This window comes from Hyperolius riggenbachi, chromosome 3, assembly GCF_040937935.1.
Source record: "Hyperolius riggenbachi isolate aHypRig1 chromosome 3, aHypRig1.pri, whole genome shotgun sequence".
In the NCBI taxonomy this organism is placed as follows: domain Eukaryota; kingdom Metazoa; phylum Chordata; class Amphibia; order Anura; family Hyperoliidae; genus Hyperolius; species Hyperolius riggenbachi.
The window spans coordinates 380,341,750-380,358,049 of NC_090648.1; the positions used below are offsets into that span (position 1 = coordinate 380,341,750).

Genomic DNA, 16,300 nt, shown 5'->3' on the forward strand with positions numbered 1-16,300 from the left:
TTTCTGACCTCTGCCACCACCAAACTCCTCATCCATGCCCTCATAATTTCCCGCCTTGACTACTGCAATGCCCTGCTGTCTGGTCTCCCTATGACCCGAACAGCCCCACTGCAGTCCATCATGAATGCAGCAGCCAGAATTATCCACTGCTCCCATGGCGGATCCCCTCCTTGAATCCCTCCACTGGCTTCCTATCCAGTCCAGAATCAGATTCAAGATACTGTGTCTGACCTACAAATCTGTCCACAAAACCTGTCCAACCTACATTTCCGATCTTACTCAGAGGTACACACCTAGCCGCTCACTCCGCTCTTCCAATGAACTTCGCCTAACCGCCCCCCGCATCATCCAGTCCCATGCACGCCTCCAGGACTTCTCAAGAGCTGCTCCAACGCTATGGAACTCCCTACCTCCACCCATTAGGGCAGCCCCCTCCTTCAACATCTTCAAGAAAGCCCTCAAAACTCACCTTTTCACTCTGGCTTACTACCCCTCACAAGTGCTCTAAACCCACAGCTGAACTCTGGTCTCCTACCTCTCGTGTCCCTACCTCTCCCTTCAGATTGTAAGCCTTTGGGCAGGGTCCTCCTCCTTTTGTGTCCAACCTGATCATGCACCTCCATTACTATGAACCCATGCTAGGCATCTGAGTGAACCTAACTTGCCTAATCTCCATGCTCCATCCAGTGACTGACTAAGCATTACCTTGTACTCATACTGTGCTGCATGATCTGATCTTTCTTGTATTCAGGTATTGTCATTTTGCTGTATGTCACCCCTAAATATTGTATGTATCCCTATTTATTGTCCAGCGCTGCGTAATATGTTGGCGCTTTATAAATACAACAAATAAATAAAATATCTGGTGGTCCTGCCCACAGACGCAAAGATTTTGGCGTACAGTATGGCAGCTGGTCAAAGGCCTGGATCTTCCTATGAATCCATACACAGTTCTTCTGGGTGATAAATCTGTTGAGGTGGAATATACCAATCATAAGGTGGCCATACATTAGAACGATTATGGGCAGATTCGACCAAGAGACAAATTTATCTCTAATCGAATCTGATTAGAGGTAAATTTGTCTCTAGTCGGATCTGCCCATATACTACAGGCCGATTCCCGTCCGATTTCAGCTTGAAATCATCAGTGAATCGGCTAAGCCGCCGTGTCCGCCCTGCCGCTGCCCCCAAAATGTATAAATGTATGTAGTGTAGTGCATTTATACATTGCCTGTCCTGTAGCAGCTTCCGCACGGTGTCCGTCCATCTCGCCAGGTAAGCCGCATACAAGCTAGCGGCGCATAGCGTCTGACGTCAGACGCTCTGCGCCTTCGTGATGTCAGACACATTGCCGCCGGCGTGTATGCGGAACCGGCGAGATGGACGGACACCGTGTGGAGGCTGACATCGGACAGGTAATGTATAAATGCACTACACTACATACATTTATACATTGCAGTGGCGTGCACTTGGCAGCACCAATTTTCATCCAAGTCGATTATAATAATCTAATTGGATGGTCAATTGGTTGGGTGGTCGGCTAGTGTGGCCCCCTATAGACTGATCCAGCATATTGTTGGGGTAGCCAAGGTGCATCTGGCCTCTTTGTGGAGACAACCCACTCTAGTCATGGTGGCACTGTCCTCTAGACTAGAGGTTATGATTTCTCGAAACGTCATTGCCAAGGACTCTATGCTCAATTTCCAGAATACATTGTCTCCTTGGATAAGCCCATTAGATAACCTTTGACAAATCCTGTTATCCTAATGTAATGCTTTTTGTTATTTGGATTGCCTTTTCTCCCACTGACTAACTTGCTTAACCTCTGACCTTTATCTCAAGTTCACCTAATGGAAGCCGCTCTTTGCGATTAATGCTCATAGGTATGTGATTTTGTTTGTTACATGTTCCTAATTCGCACTTTTATGCTATAGTGGGTATTTATACTCACATGTAAATGTTTTCAATTATACTTAGTTACTAACTTATGTTTAGTTTCCCTGTACTTCGGTACTTATTCTCAGCAAAAAGATTTGAAACTAAAAAAAGGGGGGGGGGGGGGGCATAGTGCTTTAGAGCTGAGCTAAACCAAACATTCAATGGGAAAGAAAATTCTTATACAGTACATTCATATTGATGTGTATATTATTACTGTTACCTTTGAAACTGAATTTTTTAAATAAAACAAACCCAAAACATTATTGCCATGCCTGCCTGCAGCTATGTACCTTTACTGGCAATTTTAATCTGGCACCTATCCACCTCCATGTAGTATAAGCGTGTACTTGCACAATCTATTCATAACACTCAAAATGTTGGTCGGCATACTACCTGGAGGTAGTACAATTGGTCAGTTGTTGGCCAATCAAAATTGGATCTGAGTTCCAGGCTTGACACAAATTCATACCTTCTCTGCCTACCAGCTGAATCCAGGGAGGAGGAGGAAAAAAGAAGCAGCTAGCAATAATACAGTGACAAGCTCATTTTGCTTACAAAACCTGGTTAGAAGTTTGCCAGGTTTACATTTTCAATTATTGATATACAGTCTGGAGTCTTTTGTACAATAATGTCCAAACTCCAGGCTTCTAACTTATTTTATTGTACTCAGCTTGGGGGATGTCTGACAATCCTGAAATCTTTATTTTTAAGAAATGCAAATTGAAAATTGAATTTTCTTCAATGATTCATTCACAGAATGGACCCAGGTTTTGCTTTTGTCCTTTCATATAAGAGGGCATGTGTCTACTCGTCTTCATCTCATTTGCTGTAAGAGAGAACCATAAATCTGTTAGCAGGAGAGATAGCATTAAGGTTAAAAAAAATTGAATCAACTCAAAATTATTAGGATTTAATTGACAATCTATACACCTCCATGTAGTATAAGTGTAGAATAAATGTGATTCTGATTCTGAATTTAGTTAATAGTACTGGGTTTGTGTACTTGTAGGAAGTTTCTCATAGTTACCTAAAAAATAACCGGAACTAAGAGATTAGAGGAGATTGTGAAAATTGCTTTTACAGGTAACCTGGTGAAAGAGTAATATGGTAGGTGTCATTACTAACTGATTAAAAAAAAGAAAAACCTTGCATGCATACATAACCAGAGAGAAGTTATTGCTTTGGGATGCTATAACCAAGGAATGGCAGCAGTGATTGCCAGTAAATACAGGTCGCTGCGGCCTTTTTGGGGGGTATACCCCCAAGTACATATGATCTGACTGTGTGGTTATTTGGGCACAGGGAAAAGCTGAGAGACAGCTCTCCCTGTGCTAGGTAATCTCTGGGAATATATCAAATATATTCCCCTACTGATGTATGTATCTTTTCTCGTAGGTGATATTTTCATAACTTAATAAAATGCCTTTAAAACCACTAGCAAGCAAGAGAATGCTCAAAATAATTTTGATAGTACATTTTCAATTGTAAAGTGCAGAAAAGTTAATTGGACCCTTGTGTTCCTCCACCTTTCATTTGCAGATGACCAACGCATGCTCAATAGGTCTGGAGACATGTTTGGTCTGTCCAGCACCGTTTTTTTTCGTTTTGTTTTGTTTTTGTTTCGTTTTTTTTGCAAGGCAGTGGTCATCTTGGAGGTGTGATTCGAGTTATCATTGTTGGAATGCTGCCTTAGGATCCAGTTTCCAAAGAGAGGGGGATCATGCTATGCTTCAATATGTCACAGTATATGTTTGCATCCATGGTTCCCTTAATGAACTGTAGCTCCCCAGTACAAGCAGCACTTGTGCAGCTCCAAACCATGACATTTGCACCACCATGCTTGACTGTAGGCAAGATGCACTTTTCAGACCACAGGACATTGTTCCAGTAATCCATGTCCTTAGTCTGCTTGTATTCAGAAAACTGTTGACAGGTTTTCTTGTGCATCATCTTTAGAAGAAGCTTCTTTCCAGGATGATAGCCTTGCAGATCAATTTAATGCAGTGTGCAGCGTATGGTCTGAGCACTGACAGGCTAAGTCTACCCTCACCCCTTCAACCTCTGCAGCAATGCTGCCAGCACTCATACATCTATTTGCAAAAGACCTCTGGATGAGACACAGATCTCGTGCACTCAACTTCTTTGGTTGACAACAGCAAGGCTTGCTCTGAGTAGAAAACCAATATATGGTCTTGGCCACCGTGTTGCAGCTCAGTTTCAGATTATTGGCAATCTTGTTATAGCCTCAGCCATTTACAGTATAATCTTGTTATAGTAAACTCTGATATGGTAAACATTCGGGGATAGTAAACTAAATGTCCAGATCCTTTGCCAAGCAACAATATAAGTATATAGGAGTATTGCCTGGTATAGTAAACCCTGATATACAGTGGCGGCTCCAGGAAATTTTTTTAGGGGGTGCTATGCAGGTGCTGGACCAATTTCCGGGGGAGCTGATTCGCGCCGCGGCAAAAAATGGGGGTGGCTACAACCTGCGGCGCGCGAAGCGCGCCGCGTCGAAAAAATGGGCGTGGTCATGACCGGATGAGGGCGGGGCTAACTGTAATTTAAAGTGAACCCAGGGTGAGAGTGATATGGTGGCTGCCATATTTATTTCCTTTTAAACAATACTAGTTGCCTGGCAGCCCTGCTGATCTATTTGGCTGTAGTAGTGAACTGAATTACACCAGAAACAAGCCATGCAGCTAATCTTGTCAGTTCTGACAATATTGTCAGAAACCCCTGACCTGCTGCATGCTTGTTCAGGGTCTATGGTTGAAAGAATAAGAGGCAGAGGACCAGCACGGCAGCCAGGCAACTGGTATTGCTTAAAGGGAGATAAATATGGCAGCCTCAATATTATTCTCACCTCGGGTTCCCTTTAAAAGTGCAACGCAAAGACAGAGGGCCCAAGTTTTGGTGACCCTTTTCCCAGAAAATTCACATAATTGTGCAGGTTTTCTCAAGAAAATACACGGAATGTGAGCAGATTTTAACAAAAAACGTCCAATGACCCCAATATGCACAATCGTTATCAGATATGGCTCCAATATGCACAATCGGTAGCAGATATGACCCCAATATGCACAATCGGTAGCAGATATGACCCCAATATGCACAATCGGTAGCAGAAATGACCCCAATATGCACAATCGGTAGCAGAAATGACCCCAATATGCACAATCGGTAGCAGAAATGACCCCAATATGCACAATCCGTAGCAGAAATGACCCCAATATGCACAATCCGTAGCAGATATGACCCCAATATGCACAATCCGTAGCAGATATGACCCCAATATGCACAATCCGTAGCAGATATGACCCCAATATGCACAATCCGTAGCAGATATGACCCCAATATGCACAATCCGTAGCAGATATGACCCCAATATGCACAATCCGTAGCAGATATGACCCCAATATGCACAATCCGTAGCAGATATGACCCCAATATGCACAATCAGCATCACCTGAAAAAGAAAAGAAAAACCCATTTACTCACCTACAGCCAGAAGACCTTCTTTCCCGACCTCCTGTCCCGAGTCCCGACCTCATTGTGGCGCGCAGCGCCCGCGCGCCCACGATCCTCTTCCTTCCCGACGTCACGACGAGTCTTCCTGCCTGCATGCAGAGAGCAGGGCTACGGGAAAATGGCCGCCCGAAGCCATGCACTGCAGACTCGAAGTCTGCAGAACAGGGCTCCGGGCGGCCATCTTACCGTAGCCCTGCTCTGCTGCTTCGGGCTGCCGCTGTGAACTGACTTGGCGTCTTTTAGACGCCTGAAGTCAGTTCACTCCAGGGGGTGCTTTGGGGGTGCTTGGACAATTCTAGGGGGTGCTCGAGCACCCCCTTGCACCCCCCTGGCGCCGCCCCTGCTGATATAATACAACTTCGGTTATAGTAAACCTGTTTTTTGGCCCCTGCAGTATTCTTTATCCGGCTGTAGTTGCCTGGTGGGAGTGACTGTGATGTCAGCCTGGCTATGCTGTGCGATGTGCGCGGTACACCGCAGGTTAACTGGTGGTGCAGGGGGGATAAGGGAGTGGCTGTGAGGTACTAACCAGTGTGTTAATAGCAGCTGCAGTTTCCCATCAGGTCCGCTGGGAGCGGCGATACAGGATTGGTTAATTTGTATGTTTAAATATGATTGGTTGCTGCTGCCCTACTTTAGTTATATACATGTGAAATGGTGTGAAACCTGTTAGTCTGCATGCAGCAGAGCTTGAAAAAGGAGTGCTGCTCCGAAACGTCGCATTGAAGCCGTATGCCATTTGAGGCAGGGAACACGCTTGTCTTTCAGTTTTCTGCGGGCGTTTTCCTGTGTACTTTTTCTGCACACGAAGTGTGTTTCTATGCAGGAAAACGTGTGCATTTTTTCACAGCAGCTGATGTAATTGATAGAGAAAACGGACAAAATGTGCAGAGTCATCATGCAGAATGTCAGGTTTTTTTTTCTGCGCGCGAACTACATATTAAGTGTGAACTAGCCCATTGATTAACATGAGTTTTTCTGTGCAGAAAACGCGCACGTAAACAGTCAAGTGTGTTCCCTGCATCACAAATAAAAGAGCTTGAAGAATTTGATGGTGCCCGTCTTTATCTTCTACATTATCCGGCTATTGTGGAAATTGTGCGGGCACATGCGTCATACATTAATCAAAGATCCATGAGTTGGTGGGTGGGCTGGCAGCCACTTGTAGCCTGCTCACTATCTGCACACTACTCTGGGCCTGCATGGATTACCTCAAAAGCACCAACCTGTCAAATCAATGCTACATCTCATATGTAAGCTGCTGCCTGATTGGCAGTGGCTGGATAGTTTAACTGTTAAGTGCTCTGACACAGGAGACCAGGGTTCGAACCTCTGCTCTTCCTGTTCAGTAAGTCGATAGAGCTCCCTAACACTGCTACTGCCTGCTGAGCGCCATGAGGTTGCTGGGCAATCTGTTACTTATAAGGAAATAAACATGTCAGCCTCCATATTCCTCTCACCTGGGGTTCCCTTTAAAGCAGGGGTCCCCAACCTTTTCCGGCCCGGGGACCACTTTCTGACCAAATTTTTCCCCGGGGACTAGGGGGGGGGGGAAGGGGGCGGTGCACGCGACCTAGTGGACAGTGTCGTGCGCAGCGGGTTACGGGGGGGAGGGGGGGCTGGGGTGCTGCGGCATAGCTAGCATAGTTGCCCCAGTATAGGGAGTTTAGTTGCCCCAGTATGGCTAGTATATTTACCCCAGTATAGCTAGTATAGTAGTACAGTGCCCAGTATAGCTAGTTAGTGCCCAGTATATAGCTAGTATAGTGCCCAGTATATAGCTAGTATAGTGCCCAGTATATAGCTAGTATAGTGCACAGTATATAGTGCCCCCCCCCCCCCCCCCCCCCCCCCCATCGTGGCCACTGCTCCTGTAGCCTTATGAGCGGGCGGCCGCTTCCTTTTTTTTTAGAGATTCCCCCAGCCGTTCTCCTCTTAGCAGCATGTCGTATTACAGCAGCGCACGCGTATTGCGGCTAGGGATGGTCGCTGGTTTCCGCGGAATTAAAAATCCTGTGATTCCGGCTGGAATTTGGTGATTCCGTTCCATTGTGATGGAACGGAATTGCTATATCACTATGGCGGAATTTCCACAGAAAAAATTGAAATTCCGTGGAATTTTACAGAATGCACATTTTTTTTTCCCACCGAACTGATTTCTGCCTAATAAGAAGAATTTCTGCTCAACAGACTTCCATATTTCCTCCCTCCTTCCCCCTCCGGAGGTGGAGGATCTTGTCTTCCAGGGAATTGTAGGATTTCAAAAGCCAGCTTACATACATTGGCTGGGAATCAAACCCAGGTCTAGTACTTGGTAGGCAGCTCTCCTCACTGCTATACCACCACCAACACTACATGCTGAAGCCAGCCTAGCATGTACCATTATGAAATATCCAAGAGAAAAATGGGCTTGCTTAGGGATTTGTAGGATGTCAAAAGCCAACTTACATACATTGGCCAGGAATCGAACCCAGGCCTACCGCTTGGTAGGCTGCTATCCTAACCAGGGGCGGACTGACCATTAGGGCACTCGGGCACGGACCGAGGGCCCGTGGTCAGGGGGGGCCCGCCACCCGCCACAGAACCCTGAGCAGGAGGGGAGACAGCCAGTGAAGGAGGGCGGTGGGCATAGCAGCGGAGAAGGGGGGAAGTTCCCCCCCCCCCTTCTCTCACCTTGGGGCCCCCCTTCCTGGCTCTCCCCTCCGTAATCTGTAATGTGTCGGACAGCTGGAAGCGGCTGACAGCGGGCGGAGACGCTGTTCAGCCACCGGAGGGATCGCTGATCTGTGTGCAGCTAGTGTGGGCTTGAGAAGCCCAGACTAGCTGCACACAGATCAGCGATGCCTCCGGTGGCTGAACAGCGGTAAGTCTCCGCCTGCTGTCAGCCGCTTCCAGCTGTCCGACACATTACAGATTCTGGAGGGGAGAGCCAGGAAGGGGGGCCCCAAGGTGAGAGAAGGGGGGGGGGAACTTCCCCCCCTTCTCCGCTGCTATGCCCATCGCCCTCCTTCACTGGCTGTCTCCCCTCCTGGAGACACCTACAAGCCTGGCTGCTTATACTGGGGAGACCTATACACCTGGCTGCATATACTGGGGAGACCTATACACCTGGCTGCATATACTGGGGGCACTTATACACCTGACTACATATACTGGGGGCACTTATAGACCTAGCTACATATACCGGGGGCACCTATAAACCTGGCTATACTGGGGACACCTATACACCTGGCTGCATATGTTGGGGAGACCTATACACCTGGCTATACTGGGGAGACCTATACACCTGGCTATACTGGGGAGACCTATACATCTGACTGCATATACTGGGGGCACCTATACACCTGGCTGCATATACTGGGGAGACCTATACACCTGGCTATACTGGGGAGACCTATACACCTGGCTAAACTGGGGAGACATATACATCTGACTGCATATACTGGGGGCACCTATACACCTGGCTGCATATACTGGGGGCACCTATACACCTGGCTGCATATACTGGGGGCACCTATACACCTGGCTGCTTATACTGGGGGCACCTATAGACCTGGCTATACTGGGGACACCTATACACCTGGCTACATATACTGGGGACACCTAAAGACCTGGCTATCTATACAGGAGACACCTATAGACCTGGCTATCTTAACTGGGGACATCTATAGACCTGGCTATCTTAAATGGGGACATCTATAGACCTGGTTATCTATTCTAGGGACACCTGTAGATTAGGCTACTTATACTGGGGACACCTATAGACCTGGATACCTGCACTGGGAAAACCTATAGACCTGGATACTTCCACTGGGGATACCTTTTGACCTGGTTACCTATACTGGGGGCACCTATTTTGGGGGAACTGCTGCCAGATTTACTATTTTTGGGGAACTGCTGCTGCCAGATTAAGTGTATTTTGAGAAACAGCTGCCAGATTATGTGTATTTTTGGGGAACCGCTGCCAGATTGTGTATAATGGGGGAACTGCTGCTTCCAGATTCTGTGTATTTTGGGGGAACCACTGCTGCTACATGTATTTTTGGTCATCCGCTGCCAAATTATGTGTATTTGGGGGAACCGCTGCTGCCAGATAATGTCTATTTTGGGGGAACGACTGCCATATTATCTGTATTTTGGAGGAACCTCTGCCAAATTGCATGGATTTTTGGTGAAATGCTGTCAGATTACATGTATTTTGGGGGGAAACACTATGGCAGAGTTCAGACTTCCCAGGCAGACCTTTTACACCACTGCTAAGGTCATGTATATTTTGCCCCACCCATGACCAAGCCCACATTCTGTTGCGTGACCACACCCATTTTTTGGCGGTGTACAATATCTCAATATAACATATTTACTGTTGTCAATAAATGATTATATTTTAGTCTGTAAAAATATAACGTGAAAGGTGGGAAACACTGGTATGGGGGCTCCATAATCTCCTATTGCCCGGGGGCCCCATGAGTTGTCAGTCCGCCCCTGATCCTAACCATTATACCACCAACACAACACACTACAATGCTACAAATTGTAGAAATCAAAACGCTCAAACCCCCTACCAGTTCGACCAATGGGTGCAGGATCTGGGAAGCCAAGCCAGTCCAAAGATATGCACAAAAGGATCCGCAAGCCAAGCAGTGGTGGAGAAATGCTGGTATTTTTATTCAGAAATTCCACATGGCAGTTATTGTAAAATCACAAGGTTCAACTGACGCGTGTCGGGCTTACAATCTGCCCTTAGTCATAGTTAAAGATGAACCTGCAAGGGGAGGGCTTTATGTAGGACACTACAATGCTACATGCTGAAGCCAGCCTAGCTTATCAGATAACACTTCTGCACAATCCTTTGTTGTAATCGAATTTACCAGCCTATGCCTGTTTAGGAGCCAGCTGGACATAAACTACTTTAGCATTTTGGGCGTAGCTGCTACGTCCAAAATGCTGCCGCTAGTCGCCATGGTCAATTGCGTGCTCTCCCGCCGCTGGCCATTAGCACGGAGATCAATGAATGGGAACACAGTTCCCATTCATTGATCTATGTCCCCGTATGAAAGACCGATGCCGTCTACGAGACGGCTCCGTCTTTCACAAAGCCCATACTTTCACGTCCACGCATTGTTTCCATTTTGCGTAGTAATACTACAAATACGGAAGATATGTGAGAGGACATCTTGTGGCCAAATAGTAAAATTACATGTACAAACATTTTCTTATTTTTTCACATTTAAAACGAACCCCTTACCTCCCCACACTCCGCAATAGTTACCCCAAAAAGTTTTTTGTAAAGAAAATAAAAATTACACAATAAAAAAAAAAATACATAGTTACCTTAGGTACTGAACTTTTTTTTAATACGTATGTCAAGAAGGTATATTAGGCCTCTTTCACAGTGCGATGTTAAAGTCGCACGCTAAAACAACATTTAACGCAGAATAACTCACTGCAATGAAAAAATCAATGTCCCATTTACAGTGCACACGTTGCGTTGGTGTCTAACGCTGCACGTTAAGTGAAAGTACTGCTTGCAGTGCGTTATACACATTATTAGCTGCGTTGGACTGTTTGCACATGCTCAGTAATGACTTGGAAACATACTTCTCATTGCCTGTATGCTTTACTATATACGACCATAACGGGGCATTAGGTTGCGTTGTGACTTTTTTTGGGGCATTACGCTGTAATTTGCATTGAGACTTTAACGTTGCATCACAACACAACGTCCTACTGTCAAAGAGGTCCTATTGTTAATTTTTAAATGATGGGCTTGTAAATAGTGACGGATGCAAAACTGAAAAAATGCACCTTCATTTCCAAATAGAATATTGGTGCCACATATAGGGATAGGGACATAATTTATACAGTGTAATAACCCGGACAAATGCGCAAATAAAATATGTGGGTTTTAATTATGGTAGCATGTATTATTTATAACTATAGTGGCCAAAAACTGAGAGATAATAATTTTTTTCAATTTTTTTCTTAATTTTCCTGTTAAAATGCATTTAGAATAAAATAATTCTTAGTATAATGTACTACCCAAAGAAATCCTAATTGATGATAGAAAAAAACAAGATATAGATCATTTCCTTGTGATAAGCAGTGATAAAGTTATTGGCGAATGAATGGGAGGTGAAAGATGCTCGGATGCATAAGGTGAAACAAATTGAAGGCTGAAGTGACAAGAGTACATGTCTACCTCAGACACTTTCATATAGTGACTAGGAATGAACAAAGAGATGCAAATAATTCCAACTTCATGTAGGATAATGCAAATTCTGCATTCAAAAATATTCGGCTTGAAAATGGACCGATTAATTTAAACCTTGGTGGGACTTGTCCGTTTTAAAGGTGCATATATTTGCATAGAAAATTAGCAATTTTGCAAGTCCAAATTATTTGGGCAGCAGGATGGTGTAGTGGTTAGCACTGTCGCCTCCTTCATGATAATGGTAGATATTGAGAGAATTTGCATTGGAGAGATACGATGTAATGCAGAGCGCAGCAGGTAAAAAGGAGCCGGAAGCTCCCTGTTGAAAACAGTGCGGTCATAGCCAGCAATGTTAAAAGCTTAGATTAATGGCTGTAAATGGCAATTTGGGTGCTCGGATGTGCTTGATAAAATAGCAGGTACTGGGGCCACCCGCTATGCAAATTGCCGGCGCCTGCTAAGCCTCTATTTTAGCTAACATTGTGGCCTACACTGGCAAAATTCCGGAGATTAGGAAGCAAAGTCTTTACTGCTGGGGGTTCCCTAGGGGTTAAGGCTAGACACCACTGGGGACTGAATGTTAAGGTTACATAGTTACTTAGGTTGAAAAAAGACATACGTCCATCAAGTTCAACCAGAGAACAAAGTACAACACCAGCCTGCTCCCTCATATATGTACCAGCATGTGTGTACGAGTGTGACACTAGGAGGTGGATGCTTGACTGCAGGGACGTTTTGAATCTGGATGATCGCCGTCCCTGTAAGCAAGTATAGCCTAAGTAACAACCGGAAATTGATGGCCCCATGTGGTTTTTATTGCTTTCTGCGCAGAAAATTATTTTAATATATGTACTGTGGCTGGCTCTGTTTAGAGAGAAACTTTGAGAATTATATATGTGCAATAAAACTTTTTCACTCTTTATTACCAAAACGAGAAGTGCATAGACCAAATTTGTTGAAGTGTGTTATGATGCTCCCTCATATATCCCTGTTGATCCAGAGGAAGGCGGAAAACCCTTACAAGGCATGGTCCATTTAGCCCCAAAAGGGAAAAAAATCCTTCCCGACACCAGATGGCAATCAGATAAAATCCTGGATCAACATCATTGGGCTTTCCTAGTAATTGTAGCCATGGATGTCTTTCAATGCAAGGAAAGCATCTAAGCCCCCTTTAAATGCAGGTATAGAATTTGCCATAACTACTTCCTGTGGCAATGCATTCCACATCTTAATAACTCTTACTGTAAAGAACCCTTTCCTAAATAAATGGCTAAAACGTTTTCCTCCATGCGCAGATCATGTCCTCTAGTCCTTTGAGAAGGCCTAGGGACAAAAAGCTCATCCGCCAAGCTTTTATATTGCCCTCTGACGTATTTATACATGTTAATTAGATTCCCTCTAAGGTGTCTTTTCTTTAGACTAAATAAACCCAGTTTATCTAACCTTTCTTGGTAATTGAGACCTTCCATCCCACGTATCAATTTTGTTGCTCGTCTCTGCACCTGCTCTAAAACTGTAATATCTTTCCTGTAATGTGGTGCCCAGAACTGAATTCGATATTCCAGATGTGGCCTTACTAGAGAGTTAAACAGGGGCAATATTATGCTAGCATCTGAAGTTTTTATTTCCCTTTTAATGCATCCCAAAATTTTGTTAGCTTTAGCTGCAGCGGCTTGGCATTGAGTACGATTATTTAACTTGTTGTCAATGAGTACTCCAGTCATTCTCCAAGTTTGATGTCCCCAACTTTATCCCATTTATTTTGTATGGTGCTAGACCATTGGTACGACCAAAATGCATGACTTTACATTTTTCAACATTGTATTTCATCTGCCATTTCTGTACCCATATAGCCATCCTATCCAGATCCTGTTGCAGTATGTCCCTATCTTCCTGAGAGTTGATGATTCTGCACAATTTTGTGTCATCTGCAAAAATAGCAACATTGCTTACTACTGCATCTTTTAGGTTAGGCACCACAAGGGGATCTTAAGGTTATGCATCAGTAGAGGGAGGGTTCTGTGTGAGAGTAGGGTTAGGTTAGGTCGTAGGAAAATATTGGTAAAGATTATCAATATTTTACTATCGGAATTAAGTAGTAAAATATCAGCAATTTTATCGATATTCTACTAGTGGTCATCTCCGCTGCCCTTTGTACATGTACGCAAAGCAGAGTATTAATAATTACATCTATGTATTCTATTCCAGCGTTGATCTTACCTGCAGTGCTCGGCCTTTAGTCTCAATGGGCAGAGTGAATGCTGAAACAGCGCAGATGAAGCAGACTGCTGCAAACAGGCAGAGGGCACCCACAATAGAAGCACTCAGTAAGACCTAGGTGAGCAACAATTTTGCAATATTTAGATCTCTCTGGTAACTTTCTTACTATCCAGACATCATATAGTTACACATAGAGACATCAATAAATTATTCCTCTAAGGTAGACATAGACTTTCTGCTTTAGTCTGCAGATGTTAGGAAGGCAGGTACCTGTGGCCACTCACTCAGCATCTACGTAGCACTGACTGCTGATAGGAAACCTAAGGTTCTTCTGACAACTGAGATGCAAATAATTCTGGCTTGCATTCAAATTCTTTGCAGCTTTGCAGAAGTTGGGCCAATCAAAATGGACAGGAAGTTTCATTTGAAGCTGCATGCCATTTTCATGAAAGTTGTAATAATTATAACTTTGTTAACCTCTACTGAAAACCTTTGGCAATTGTTGTGCTGGTATTTCCTCCCAATGGCTTCCCATGAAGAGAAAACTGTGCTGCGATTCTCAGCTAAAAAGCGACCATACTAGTTGATTGGGCTAGGAACAGTTTGTCAGGAAGAACGGTGTTGACTGTTCACTCAGCCTCACCCTACACTGAGATTTTCCACCACAGCGTCCAACAATCTAAGTGCCTGCTGGTGAAGGGTAGGAGTCACTTTGACATGTTAGACCAAGGTTCGAATTCTGGCTAGGGTCAGTACTTACGAAGTCTTGCCCAAGGATTTCTTACTGAATAACACCTCAGGGTGACCCCTTGAGTGCACCCTTAGTGGCTGCAGCTCTTGAGCGCTTTGAGTCCAACAGGAGAAAAGCACTGTACAAATGTTAGTGCTCCATTTACAGTTAATAATCCTATGATGAAAACTAATGTTTAAAACATGTACATATTCATACTGTATGCACATCTGTCCCACAGTATAATATTCAATGTCTCTTGCAGTTCCTATTAATCTCACAACGCTGAAACTCTCACTGACATGTTCTAAACTAGTTCTCCTCCTCATGGGGCAGTCTCAATGTCTCTTTTAATCTTTTAAAAGCACACCCTGACAATAATCTATACAAATATGCCAAACTATACCAAGATTGTCTTTTGTAAAAAAAAAGAGGAGACTTGAGAATTCTCCATGAGAAGATTGATTATACAAAAACCTGGTCGGAGGCATCAGAATAATACCTACTTCAAGTGACAAAATACATAACACACAAGTGCACATCTTCTGTTTATGTATACATAGGGACAGTATTTTTCAAACATTACAGTTTCCATCATAGACCTCCATTAAAGGCAACCTAGCTCCTGTAGTTAAAAAAGTTTAAAATAAACCTACCCATAAGGTAGGTTCGTAATGGAGTGGGGGGGGGGGGAGGTAGAAGTGACAGTCTATACTTATTCATTTATGGGATCCATCATCTCCAGCAAGAGAATGCTGCTGCCACATTTTCAACTTCCTGGCGAAGATGCAGTAGATGTAGTCTGTGGATGCAAGTGTGTACTGCGCTTCTGTATTCTTTAGGCCTGTTTTATGGGGGCAGCAGCAGGCAGTAAAACTAACCTGCAAGATGCTGGGAAGTGCTTGGCATGGGCAGCTGGGTGGCATTCCTCTCATGGAGGCTGCACTCAGATGCAACATGTGGTTTCTTGCTGCAGGGTAAGTGCATTGCATGTCAAATGTTTGGGGTTACAAATGCTGCCATTTGGTTGCATGAACTTGCAAGCAGAAGGTGCTTGGTTGCTGGCAGATGGGAGGCTACAATTCAGCTTCCTGTGGGAAAGAGGCCTCAGAGTGCTGATATTGGATAACAAAAGGATTGCAGATTTGCTTTCATGTGCAACTCAAAGTTCACCAAATGGAGACATTTCAGCATGTGGTTCAGGCCTTTGCAGTTTTATTGTTCATGCCTCTGCTAAGTCTCCCTTGCTTGGGAACTACTGGCCTGCATCTATGATTCTCTGCCATACAATTGTCTGAGACCCTTTAGAGAGGAGCTGTTAGGTATAGGGTCTCAGAGAAAATAAACACATATATCAGTAGCTAAAGATTGGCTGTACTTACATTACATATGCATTTCACTGTCCACGTTTGGATTTCACAGAATTTTTATATAGTATATGCAGAGATTGATGCTCCTGACAGCTCATGGCAGGTTCCATGTTTGTCTGTCTCCTATGAAGCCAATTGTGTCGTCATGTCCTGCCTGCTTCCTGATGATTCCACTCACAGAAAAGCTCGTACTGAATAACACTACTGTGCAGTGAATATTAATTAGCTATGTGGCTAGGAACAATAGCGGACTCCTGCAGTGTACTCTGCCCGGAGATTTATCAGTGCTGTGCGCTG

At 44.5% G+C, this 16,300-nt stretch overlaps 1 protein-coding gene and 1 long non-coding RNA gene across 3 annotated transcripts in view; one reads left to right on the forward strand and one right to left on the reverse strand.

The window, feature by feature from the left end:
• Positions 1-2,586: 2,586 nt before the first annotated feature.
• SVOPL (SVOP like) overlaps positions 2,587-16,300 on the reverse strand; it is a 104,705-nt gene continuing 90,991 nt past the window's right edge. For both annotated transcript variants that reach the window (XM_068272901.1, XM_068272902.1), the window contains 2 exons: positions 13,904-14,017; positions 2,587-2,764 (listed from right to left, as the gene is read on the reverse strand). In XM_068272901.1, coding sequence (XP_068129002.1) covers positions 2,753-2,764; positions 13,904-14,017 — 126 coding nt within the window. In that variant the 3' untranslated portion in view covers positions 2,587-2,752. The remainder of the gene's footprint in view (positions 2,765-13,903; positions 14,018-16,300) is intronic.
• The window catches only part of LOC137561594 (uncharacterized), a 38,679-nt gene continuing 36,292 nt past the window's right edge, over positions 13,914-16,300 (forward strand). Inside the window, exon 1 of the long non-coding RNA XR_011030065.1 lies at positions 13,914-14,021. This is a non-coding gene — a long non-coding RNA (uncharacterized lncRNA). The remainder of the gene's footprint in view (positions 14,022-16,300) is intronic.